The sequence below is a fragment of the Phaenicophaeus curvirostris genome, chromosome 29, assembly GCF_032191515.1.
Source record: "Phaenicophaeus curvirostris isolate KB17595 chromosome 29, BPBGC_Pcur_1.0, whole genome shotgun sequence".
Taxonomy (NCBI): Eukaryota; Metazoa; Chordata; class Aves; order Cuculiformes; family Cuculidae; genus Phaenicophaeus; species Phaenicophaeus curvirostris.
In genome coordinates, this window is record NC_091420.1 from 3438574 (window position 1) to 3451077 (window position 12504).

At 45.8% G+C, this 12504-nt stretch overlaps 1 protein-coding gene across 1 annotated transcript; it reads right to left on the reverse strand.

Moving 5' to 3' along the window:
• Positions 1-689: 689 nt before the first annotated feature.
• Positions 690-1478, reverse strand: LOC138732134 (feather keratin 4-like). The gene has a single exon (XM_069878524.1). The coding sequence runs from the start codon at positions 1440-1442 to the stop codon at positions 1080-1082; it is 363 nt and encodes a 120-aa protein (XP_069734625.1). The 5' UTR covers positions 1443-1478; the 3' UTR covers positions 690-1079.
• Positions 1479-12504: the final 11026 nt, after the last annotated feature.

The following is a 12504-nucleotide window of genomic DNA, read 5'->3' on the forward strand; positions in this document are numbered from 1 at the left end:
GCTGCCCTAAAGCTAAATGGCTTAATTCCACAGAGAACCTTGGATTAGGCTCAGTTGTTGCTGTCATTTGAAACATCTGACACAAATTATAATATTTCGTAAACACCACAGATACTTTTGCATGTTTGTCTGCTCTGATATAAATGAGTGTCTCTTGTGAGATCTCATTTGAGGTATTGTGTCCAGTTCTGAAATCCTCAGCGTAAGAAGGAGATGGAGCTGTTGGAACGGGTCCAGAGGAGGCTACAAGGATGATGTGAGGGCTGGAGAACCTCCCATAGGAGGACAGGCTGAGAGAGTTGGGGTTGTTCAGCCTGGAGAAGAGAAGGCTCCGAGGAGACCTTATAGTGACCTTCCAGTACCTGAAAGGGGCTACAAGAAACCTGGAGAGGGGCTGTTCACAAAGTCTTGTGGTGCCAGTGGGCTCTGGAGGGGTCCAGAGGGTCCCATAGGGGTCCTGGGGAAGAAGAAACCAGAAGGTGATTGTTGCGATGCAATAGGAATTTTATTGAAACAGGACAAGGACTTTATAGCAGCAGAACATGACAATCCAGAGAGTACAGAACACATATGCAGGGCTTGCTGGGGATGGACATAGTTGTCTTCTTCAAGGGCTGCAGTTTCTCAGCTGGTCTTCTGTGTTTGTTGCATTTGTAGCATTAGAGATCAAAGTTTGGGGGTTTTTTTTAAGTTCTAGACCATGTGAGACAGGGCACCTCTCAGAATCAAACTGGAGAAGTTTTCCCACTATACCTCAGAAGCCCTGAGGCATCAGTCCACACTGGAGTCCAGAATATATGGAATCTATAAACCACTTGAATTTAAACTAAAGCCTTTTCTATATTTCTCAAGTAAACAAGCCCTCAAAAACAGATTTGGGAGCTCATTTGCAGATACCTAATCCAACAGGAAGGGAAATAGAGTGTCTGGGATTTTTTCTCAGGAGTGCTGAGCTCCTGAGGTCCCTGCTCAGCCTGGCACGCTGCTCTTCTGAAAGCCATGTCCCTCTGCTCACTCATGGACTGGGATTTTGCTCTGGTCCCTGCTGGGTCCAGCTCCCCAGGGAATCCTTGTGGGGCTTAGCAGGGCCCACAGCTCCCACGACGGTAAGTCGTGTACCTGCGGGAATAGCAGGGGTAGGAGAACCTGCCTCCCAGGGAAAAGCTGGACCCAAAGGAGCTCTGGGCATCCAGGGACCTCCCGTAACCAAAGGAGCTGCCTATCTCCATTGGGGCTGAGGTGCCCACGAAGCTCTCCTGGGGGCAGGAGCTGAGGATGGGGCCTGGGAAGACGATGGACACGGGTGGTGGGTAGACCACGGCACGGGAGTCCCCGCAGGAGGTGACGCAGGGCTGGTTCCAAGCGGTTGCGCACGGCGGTGGGCAGGTGACCTCGCAGGGTGAGTAGCTGTTGTAGTTGCAGATCTGCCTGTAGGAAGACATCTTTCCGGATGGAATAAGCCTGAAACACAGAGGGTGGGGAGAGCGTGGGTCAAGGGCAACAATGCAGGTGTATTTGCAAATGGGAGCCCTCATTTAGTCAAACTACAGCACTCAAAGTTAGTCTTCTACAGCTAAATATGAATCATAGAATCACAGAATCACCAGGTTGGAAGAGACCCACCGGCTCATTGAGTCCAACCGTTCCCATCAAATACTAAACCATGTCCCTCGGCACCTCCTCCACCCATCCCTTAAACCCCTTCAGGGAAGGTGACTCAACCCCGCTCCCTGGGCAGCCTGTTCCAGTTGCAATTCATATGCAGAAAGAATGAAGAATAGATAGCAGAGCCTCATAAAGGACAGAGCTGTTCCTAAAACTATTGTCTTCATTTACAAAACACTCCTAGGCACAGATGAATTCATTAAGCATTCTTTTTCTAAAACATTCAAGCATCTTTCAAAGCCTCCGGCTCTCCAAACCAATCTCATCCCCTCCAAAGCCTGCGAAGATGAAAAGTTACAGAACCTTTCTGAAAATAACATTCTTTCAATAAGAGGCAAAGAAATATTAAGTGCTCAGACACAAGTATAATACATGAAAACTCTTATTAAAGTTGCTCTTCAACTCATGGAATAGATTTAAAAGAAGCCAGACTTACTCAGTTCACCACCAAGGAGGAGCCAAGTAGAATGGTTTGAGGAGCTCCGTGCTCCAACCACTTTTATACGGTTCCTCAGAGCAGCTCCAGGGTCTGACCCACACTTCAGGCATGCAGCCCTTCCTAGTTACAAAACAAACTTTCCTGCATTTGTCACATCAACTGGTGGAGGAATCTTCTCATGTTACTTGCTGTTAAGCAATTATGAGTTGTACGCTATCACATCCATGTTGCAGCCTACAGAACTCTTTCATCTCAAAATAAGGACAGTATTCACTCCTAGTTTCTTTCTACTCATTGCAGAAATCAACTCATGGTCTCATCCTTTTTAAAAATCTAAGTTTCTATGTTCCCAATGGGTATAAACTGGAGAGGGGCAGATTTAGACTAGACGTAAGGAAGAATTTCTTCATGATGAGAGTGATGAGACCCTGGAACAGGTTGCCCAGAGAAGTGGTGGCTGCTCCATCCCTGGAGATGCTCAAGGCCAGGTTGGATGGGGCTTGGAGCCCCTGATGCAGTGGGAGGTGTCCCTGCCCATGGAAGGGGGGTTGGAATTAGATGATCTTTAAGGTCCCTTCCTACCCAAACCATTCTATGATGGTTCAGTGTTTGATAGGAACGGTTGACTCGATGATCTGGTGGGTCTCTTCTAACCTGGTGATTCTATGATTCTATTCTATGTTTCTGTGGTTCTATAACTCCATGATATTTGCAAGAATTTGGGGGAGAGGTTTTTAGAAGCCCTGGTGGTCCTGCATGCATTGGGGTGAGGACTGGAGGCAGGAGGTTCCTTCCAGTGGGGACAGTAATCCTTCCTTTCACCATACCTAAACCCAGTTAGTTTTGTTCATCGGTTCCTGGCAGTAGTGACTGACAGGTCTCTATTTTCATGGTATCTGGGCGCCAACCTAATTTACATAAGCTGAGAGATAATACAATTATAATTATAAATAATAACAGTAACAAGTACAAGACATGCCCAAGATCTCCTCCCAGAGGCTCACTTAATTGCCAAGAGGTGTTTGGTAAATTATTTGGCCTCTGTCTTAATCATCTCCTCTAGAAATCATCAGTAGTAACTTCCCTGATGGTTCCTGCCCTGAGCTGATTACTTTTCCTCCAAACCAGGCACCTTTGGACCATTATAACCTGTTCTTCATCATTATTCAATAGTCTTCTTCCTCCTCAGACTCTGCAAATCCTCTCAATCCATGAACCCTATTTTAATTCCCTCCGTGGAAATCACATTTGCTTTGTAATCACACCAGTTTAGTTGCTGCCCATTTTAATAGTCCCATCCTTATTTCTCAATCTTAGCCCTTTCTTTTTATATCTCGCTCCTTTACACACAACCGCTCATTTGTACAACACCCAAATGAATTGGGTAATTTTTATTGTTGATTTCTTGATGGGATTGTTAAAAGGCTGAGGTTAAATAATGAACTCAGCCACAACAGTTGATTCAGTGGGAGAGCTGGGAGGAGCACTCAGCACACTGGAGCCCTCATTCTTTGATCTCCTGCCCCATCTCACTGAGCCAAGGACCATTGCTTAGAGAACTGTCCATAATAAAATAGGAGTTTATGCAGCTCCAAGACAGCAACAACCTAAAAATGCACCTCCAAGACATAATGGGAAGAAAATTTGCTGTCTGCAAAGCACAGAAAAGCTAATTTACAGGAAATTGAGGCAATCGGTACCCTTGAGCATAACTGACAGACTTTCTGGCACATCTCAATCCAGGAGGATAATGGGGCAGGGACACAGTGGCTAACAGAGGCTGCTGTGATTCAATCCTATTATTTCTTTACTTCTGTTTCCAAATACAGTAACAATGCATATTGATGTGTGAAATTTTTAGGAAATATCCCAGCTTTCCTGGAGGCCCTTTTAGTACTGGAAGGCTGCTGTAGGTTCTCCCCACAGTCTTGTCTTCTCCAGGTTGAATAACCCCAACTCCAAGCCTCTAATACCACGTAAGATGGGGAAGTATGTAAAATTAAACAATCACGAAAAAGACTTTGATTCATTCCCACCGAAAGCCAACAAAGGGAGTGGATTGATACCAGCAAGGACCTGGTTATTGAAGTCTTAAAAGGAAACGAATCATGAGATGCAGAGTTGTGCAACAACGTGGTGAAGCAGGGAACACCACAGCAATGAGGATAAGTCAGAAAACTTTTTTGCATCATCAAAATGAGCTGAATATGCAACAAATATCAGCTGATAAAGCAGCAGGTCCTCATGAGCAAGATTGTTTTGAACACACAAGGAGTTTAAGACAGTGGACAATAGTGCTTACTTTTCAAATCTTCTCTAGACACTCCTTGTATTACACAGTCATTGTTAACATGGCTAAGATTAAATTTATTCAATGTTTTGCTATGTATTGAAATGCCCTCGAGTGATGCTTGTGGGCTTAATAGTGACAGACCATCTCCTGTGATAAAGCCCAGGGCATGCAAAGCTTGGATGCATCAGCAGCTTCTCCTCGCCCTTTATGACCTTTCTGTAAAATTGTACGACCTGCTATTGTTTCTTCCATGTTTATTTTATTTCTTACAGATGGAGACAGGTTTTCTGCCTTTCATCTGCCTTGGGAGGGCAGAATCTGCTCCTGAACGTGAATGCCACCCAACTTTTAGGTGTAACAATGGAATAGGCACACCTGTATTTTCCTTCCCTGCTTTTCCTCTGAATCAGAAATGAACAAAAACACTTTGCCGTGATGTGTCAATTGCCTTTCCTCTAACAACCACCTAGACCACAAGAGTGTTGTGAAAATGCTACCGTTTCAAGTGAGAGCCGCATTCCTAACCGCGTAGTCTCTGAGCAGGGGAAGCCACACCTGCACCCGCCTGGCAGATGGATCTGTGCAAGGTGATGTCCCACGAGACAGCGCTCAGAGCACTTCCCAGAGGGATTTCCTCTGTGGCTGGTGTCCAAAAGACAAAAAACCACGATGGAGCCTGCTTGGCTGTGTTTTGATATCCATCTGAATAACACATATATCCTAGAATCACAGAATCACCGGGTTTGAAGAGACCCACCAGATCATCAAGTCCAACCATTCCCATCAATCACTAACCCATGTCCCTCAGCACCTCGTCCACCTGTCCCTTAAGCCCCTCCAGGGAAGGGGACTCAACCCCCTCCCTGGGCAGCCTCTGCCACTGCCCAATGACCCTTTCTGTGAAAATTTTTTTCCTGATGTTCAGCCTGAACCTCCCCCGGCAAAGCCTGAGGCCGTTCCCTCTCATCCTGTCCCCTTGGATAGCATTCTTGGTGCATTTGGACCCATGTACTCCAGGACATTTAGGAGATGGATGAATATCACCCGCGGGATAGGACACAGAGGGAATAATAGGTCTGATAAACCTCTATTTGAGAAGATGCTGGAATTCTACCACTGTATCCATGATCTGTGTAGGGCACCACGCTTGACATTGCTGTCTTGGGTCTCCAAGGCCATGATACATGCTGAGCCCTTAAAAAAAAGGCTTCAGCCTCCTCCAGATTGCAGTTTTGTCTTGGCTTGTAAGCGTGGCAACACTGTGGGAATTAAGCCCAGCCATGGGAAGAGGTCACGCGTTTCAGCATGTGGAATATAGGGTTTTAAAGACTACAAATCAGGCCATCAGAGATTTTCACTGCCATTTAGGGAGAGGAAGAAGTCTGGAATTCCCATGTAACCGTCTCAGGATACATTTATTTCTCTATTCAGGAGAAAACACCTGAACAGAAATCCCTGCCCGGAGTCTCTTCCAACTCAAACCATTCTGTGACAAAAAAAAAATGAGGGGAATAAATAGCAACGTCCAGCAGAGTCTGAGCAAAGCCTCTCTTCAGACCATAAACTGCCCTTTGCTCTGGCTGTTGGGAAGAGACAATCTGCACAAGAAATGCATACGTGTCTCTAATTCAATTTAAAATCAGTCATTTAAAGTAAAGGCTCATTTTCTGCCTTACAGTGAATTGTACAGATTTGCTGGCCTGTTGGTTCCAGCACATCAGACCCTGACTCAGCAGCTGAAACAGGGATGTGAAGCAAGCAAAACAAGTAGACTTGCACCCTGGAGCTTCAAGGTGAATATTTGCAGTCTGTACCCAACCACTTAGTGGATTTTAAAACATAAAATCTATGAAATATAGTACAATTTTCAAACAGATGGTTTTAACTGAACTGAACTCCCTCTCATTACTACTGAAGGGCAAAGCCTGTTGATTGTTTCAGAGAGGCTGAAATCCGATTAATCTGAACATGATCAAAAAGTTTAGGGACGGATGACATAGGAAGGTGTAAAGGGAAGCTGGGAATTGCCTAATAACTGCAAACAGTGAGCAAAATGATTATATGCTGTGAGGCATCTCATGTAATCGCTTCAGGTTTGAGTCTGATCAACATCATGTGCAAGGGGTGTCAGATCCTCCAGACTATAAAAGCAGGAGCTGCTCACATCTCCCCAACAGCTTCTCCTGACTTCTCCTCTGGGATTCAAGTAAGTTTTTAATTCTCTGTGCCTTTTTCGTATGCTCTTTCAGTGATAATTCTAACTGAATTCTGCATAAATGCACTAACAGGACTGGTTTCTCTGTAAACGCAGTTCCATTGAACCCACAGAGAGCTTGAGGCTGGAATTACGGTTTGACTTGATGATATTGAAGGTCTTTTCCAACCTGAATGTTCCTATGATTCTCCAGGTTCTTGAGGGAACACTGCAGTCCTTGCTAAGTGGTTCAAGGATTCATGACTTTTAGTTCCTAGAGCTAATTTAAAAGCAGGCTGCAGCCTTATCTTGGATTTAGTAGAAGGTGAAGCTCAATTTTGAAGCCCTATGTCATGGGAATTCCTATAAGTCCTATCCTGCGAGTTAAATTCTGAGGAAAGAAGGCTGGGTGAGATGGCCATAGGTCTGATGAAGTACAGAAACACTTGTGCTCCTTTACAAGGGAACACAACTGAAGCAAACACAGCTTATGATGTAGCCCTTCGGGTTATGTACAGACACGTCCTGTATAGATGTATCAGAAGTGTAGGTTGATGTACACGGGAAGGTCAGGAAGAGCTGAGAGTCTGGCAAGGACAGGAGGTAACTCAAGCAGTGTGATCAAAAAGGTGGAAGAGAGAGCGAGGAGCTATGAAGCCACATCACCTCTCTTCAAGAAGGTGCACAAGAGGGTAGCTTCCTGATCAAACACACTGGGGTGCCTGAACATAAATCTCTGATCTACCATTGAGCTGCTTTACACAATATGCTTTGAGGCTCTGGAGTGAGTCCAGAGAAGAGCAACAAAGCTAGTGAGGGGGCTGGAGAACAAGAGGAGCAGCTGAGAGATCTGGGGGTGTTTAGCCTGGAGAAGAGGAGGCTGAGGGGAGACCTCATTGCTCTCTGCAACTCCCTGAGAGGAGGTTGTGGAGAGGAGGGAGCTGGGCTCTTCTCCCAAGGGCCAGGGGACAGGTCGAGAGGGAATGGCCTCAAGCTCGACCAGGGGAGGGTCAGGCTGGACAGCAGGAAGAAATTTTTCCCGGAAAGGGTCACTGGGCAGTGTCAGAGGCTGCCCAGGGAGGGGGTTGAGTCCCCTTCCCTGGAGTGGTTTAAGGGGCGGGTGGACGAGGCGCTGAGGGACATGGTTTAGTGTTTGATAGGAATGGTTGGACCCAATGATCCGGTGGGTCTCTTCCAACCTGGTGCTTCTATGATTCTATGAATATCGTTTTGCCTTTGTGTTTTAGATCCACTTCCACTGCAGAACAATGTCCTCCTACAGGCAGCTGTGCTCCACACCGTGCGAGGTGACCTGCCCGCAGCCCATTGCCGATGCCTGGAACGAGCCCTGTGTTACCTCCTGCGGTGACTCCAGGGCAGTGATCTACCCACCTCCTGTGGTCATCACCTTTCCCGGGCCAGTTCTCAGCTCTTGCCCTCAGGAAAGCATAGTGGGATCCTCAGCACCATTCGCCACTGGGAGCTCACTTGGCTACGGGGGATCTTATGGCTATAGAGGCTCTTTTGCCTATGGGGCATCACAGGAAAGCAAGTTCTCATACCCTTATTGCCCTCCAAGGTTCAGTAGCTACCGCTTTAGAAAGTATGAGCCCTGCCAAATCCAGCAGGAATATGTCTGCACCAAGAGCAGTCAGGAGACCGAATGCAAAGTCCAAACTCAAGATTAAGATAGGCATTTAAGATAAAATTAAGAGTCATGAAAAGTCTGATTCTTGCTAACACTTTGCATAGTAATTGTGCTCAGACCTGCTTATCTCTTTCTTCATAAGTTATAAATATGTTGTTCCATTCTTCTCATGGTCCAAATTTTCAAGTGCATTAATACCTCTTTTGTGTTCAACCTAATAAGATTATGTAAGAAGCAGGATAGAAGAGTTTGGGTACTGTGATTTCCCCCTCTTGACACTGTCTAACGTCAATCAGGAGATGAAAACTGGACTGCCTCATCAAACCTTCAGCTGTTAAAGAAGAAAAGAAAACTGTGCTTGAAATGAAGCTTCCTGAAACAAGAAACCTTACTTGTAAAAGCCTCAAATCCCTCATCTTCTGTACGAGCCCATTCTGCTCTTGTAAACTTTGCTCCTTTATCACCCTTTAAATAAACCATGCTGCATCATAATTTTGGCATTCTGGGTTTGATTTCCATCTGCTTTTATGCAACAGCACAACAGAGAGACTCTCCTGTGCTGAGTGTTGTTGCTTCTATCCCAGTGAAGCCCTGTAGCAAGAGAGGAGCAAAACCTCAACCAACCAAACCCACTATATGAGTCCTCTGCTCAGCAATGAGTCGTCCCACATTGTGTGTCAGCTTTATACCTTTTACTGCACCAGCCTGCACTAACAGAAAAATGCTGGAGACAGAAGGCAATACAAGGAATGGGAGTCGTAGCACTGTTTTCATACGCAGGTACATTCACAAAGGTATCAGAGAGTGCAGGACACTTACCCATGAGCGGTGGCGAGCTGAGCACACCTGTCACAGCATACAGCACAGGCAAAGTCCTGCTGCTCATAGGAAGATGGAGCTGGCTATAGCTTCATTGCGTTTAATCCTCCTTGTTTACTACACAATAACCCAGTTCTGGGAATCCACTGAGGAGCTAAAAGGAGAAAAACTGAGTGCTCTGCTATACTCTGCTAAATAGAGTCAACATAACAAGTAACAGCTGAGGGGCTACTCCCTGACATGCTCTGTTTGCCTCTCAGAAATGGTTTATTGCTTCCACCTGAGCCCTGCTGGATCACGGCTCCCTCTTCAGTGAGAACTCTCTGCACCTGCTTTGCTTCAATGCAGTTTTATTCTGGTCATTGAAGTAACATAGCTCTGCTGACCTTCTTCAGCTCCCGTTTTCTGCTCCCCTCTTCCATAGGACTCTGTCAGGAGACTCTTTTACATTGCACAGTAATAAGAAGTTAAGCTAGTGAAATATATCTGCTGTGGGGAATTTCTGATCCCAGCTGAGGCAAATTTATGATCCAGAAAGCTAACCAGGAATGTACAGAGTAAGGAAATAGATTCAGGCTTCCCGTATCTCAGACTGGCATTTCATCTCAAGCTCATTTTCTGTCTCTGAATGTCTCTGAAAAGTTCCCTCTGCTTTTGTTTACTGACTAATGCCCTCTCTTTACTTCTCTATGTTATATAGAACCACAGCATAACCTAATATTCCCTTTTTATTTCATTATTGTTCATGGATTTACAGTAGTTTCATTAAAAACCCATAAAAAGGCAGAGGAAGCAGGGATGAACCATTAGAGCATTTTGGAGTGGCTATTTAGGACTTCATACTTCTTGAAAATTCTACCTAGGGGTTGGGCAGTTTGCTCACACCCGGTTCCTCGTAAAGATTGTATCAGGCACACAAGCAAGCTCAGCATGTTGTAATCAGACTTTCCAGATTAATGAATCCATAGATATTCTATAAACAGTTTGTAAGAGCATAACACTCATCTCCAGATCTCTAGATAAGGGAATGGTCTGAGTCAATTGGTTTGCAGAGACTGCATCACCCCAAAACAGAGAAGAAAGCAAACAGATGGATTTGGATGCAATCAGAAGTGTTTATTGGGAGAAAAAAATGTACATTTTAAGCAAAGTAAAGAAAAAAAAAGGTCAATTTAAGAGTCTGCATTGAACTATTAAACTGATTTATTTTCAGCACGTTGTTCTTCTTTCTTGGTTCCAATTTCAAATGGACTGGAGAAATAAATATCGAAAGAAAAGGCTACCAAAGGAAAAGATGCATGGTCTCAAACTATTGAAAACACACATGGACAAGTTTGCAGTGACATTGGTGTTTCAGTGCTTTAACAATGAAAAACAGACAGTGCATCATCAATAATTTGGTTGCTAAGAATGGGAAAGAGATGTTTTGAGAAAATCGATGTTAAAAACAAATAGAGCATGAGAAGTGCAAACACAAGAGCAGTTCACGTGGGTGCTGAGAGGCACCTGTGGGTTCCACTGCTTTAGAGTGCCGCGCTCCTCGGTTCATCCAGGTCTTGTAGCCAGTTCCCCGCTGTTTCTCTTGACATCCAGACCTTATGCTGTGCTTAACACGACCCACAGCCACCGTAGCGCTGGCTCCAGTGCTGGCTGGAGGAGGAGGTCAAGGAACCCCCGTAGATGAGAGAGCCCTGCAGACCCCTGGGGCGCCCGACCTCCAGTGGGGCCGAGGTGCCCACGAAGCTCTCCTGAGGGCAGGAGCTGAGGATGGGGCCCGGGAAGGTGATGACCACAGGCGGTGGATAGACCACGGCGCGGGAGTCCCCGCAGGAGGTGACGCAGGGCTGGTTGCAGGTGTTGGCAAAGGGCTGCGGGCAGGTCACCTCGCAGGGTGGGAAGCAGCGGGAGCTGAGCTGTTGGTTGGAGAAGGACATCCTGCAGGCAGGGAGGTCAACCTGCAACACATGGGGAAGCTTCAATCAGCCCATCCCTCATGAGCCACCACGCAGACCATCCTGCTTTGCCTCAGCAGCATCACGGAGGACTCGGGACATGCCATATGGAGTTGCTGTGCTAAGGCTTGGCTGATTTTCTCTCTCTTCCCCCTTGTCTGCCCCCTTCTTCCCTCCAAGGCAGCTCCTTTGCACTCTCCCCAGCTCTCCACACGCAGAGCTCTGCCCAAGGCGGCTGTGAAACTGTGTCCTGGTGCATCAGTCAAACGCACCTGGACTAAGACCCACCTTTGCTGAACCAACCTGTTGCAGCAGCCACAGGGCAGCAGGGACAGATCTATAGCTGCCCTGTGTGCCAGAATATCAATGGAAAAGGTTCTTCATGCCAAGCAAGGTACTGACCCCACTGTGGTTCAGGCTGCATCTACAGGAGTTGGTTAGAAAGGAACACAAACCCACCGTATATAAAAATAAAGAGATAATGAAGGGATCAGACTTACTCAGATCAATGAAGAGGAGAAGCAAGGATCTGCAATCTGAGGATCTGGGAGCCAGTAGCCCTTATATACCACCTACTGGATTGCCGGGGGGGATTGAGACATCCTTTGTCTTTCAGGTTTATTTTGTTACAAAACACCACAACACTCATCACTGCCCAGGTTTCTGTGATTGTTTTATTCATCTTTTGACAATTATCAGTTTCTTCCAACACCCTCTCATTTCCTCCTCAAACTGTTTGAAGCAGTTTCACTTCCTCCATCATTTTGCTGAGTTTCCCAATGTGATAAAATATTGGAAAATGACTTATTTGCACAGCTGCTCCACAGAACCAGTTTTTTTCAAGCACTTCCCAGTATCAGAAGTTGTGCAATGCACTGTGGGCTTATTTTATTCTCTTCATCCCTACTGATACTGAGCTGAAGAACTTCAGGGTTTATGTTTGGAATAAAGATGGGAGATTCACTCCATCTGCCCTGTTCATCATCCCCACTCCACACTGATCATAGAAACACAAAATCATTGAATGTTTTGGGTCAGAAGGGACCTTTGCAGTTCATCCAAAGCCCCTGGAGAAGAAGGGACGTCTTAAGATCAGGTTGCTTAGAGCCCCATCCAACCTGATCTTGAATGTTTCCAGGGAGGTGTCCCTGCCCATGGAAGGGGGGTTGGAATTAGATGATCTTTAAGGTCCCTTCCAACTCAAACAACTGTATGATTCCATGCAAACATCAGAAACTGAAACTTGAGTATCTATAAGGAAAAAAAATAATAAATAGGCATCTTGCAAACCTAGGGAAGTCATCCAAGGGGTTTCTTAGAAGGAAGAACTTAGGAGACGCTGAGGAAAACCTGGGCTAAGTCATGCTTGTTAACAAGGAGGAAATTATTTGCATGAATGAGGAGTTGAGGAGTGACGAGTAATCTGAGTATTTGGGAGCCAATTAAAATCTTGTTCACCAGGTGTCATCGACCAGCGGGGCAGCGCAAGAAATG

Bases quoted from the DNA above. Each gene is read 5' to 3' on its own strand.
- LOC138732134 (XM_069878524.1), bottom strand. From the start codon at position 1,442: ATGTCTTCCTACAGGCAGATCTGCAACTACAACAGCTACTCACCCTGC.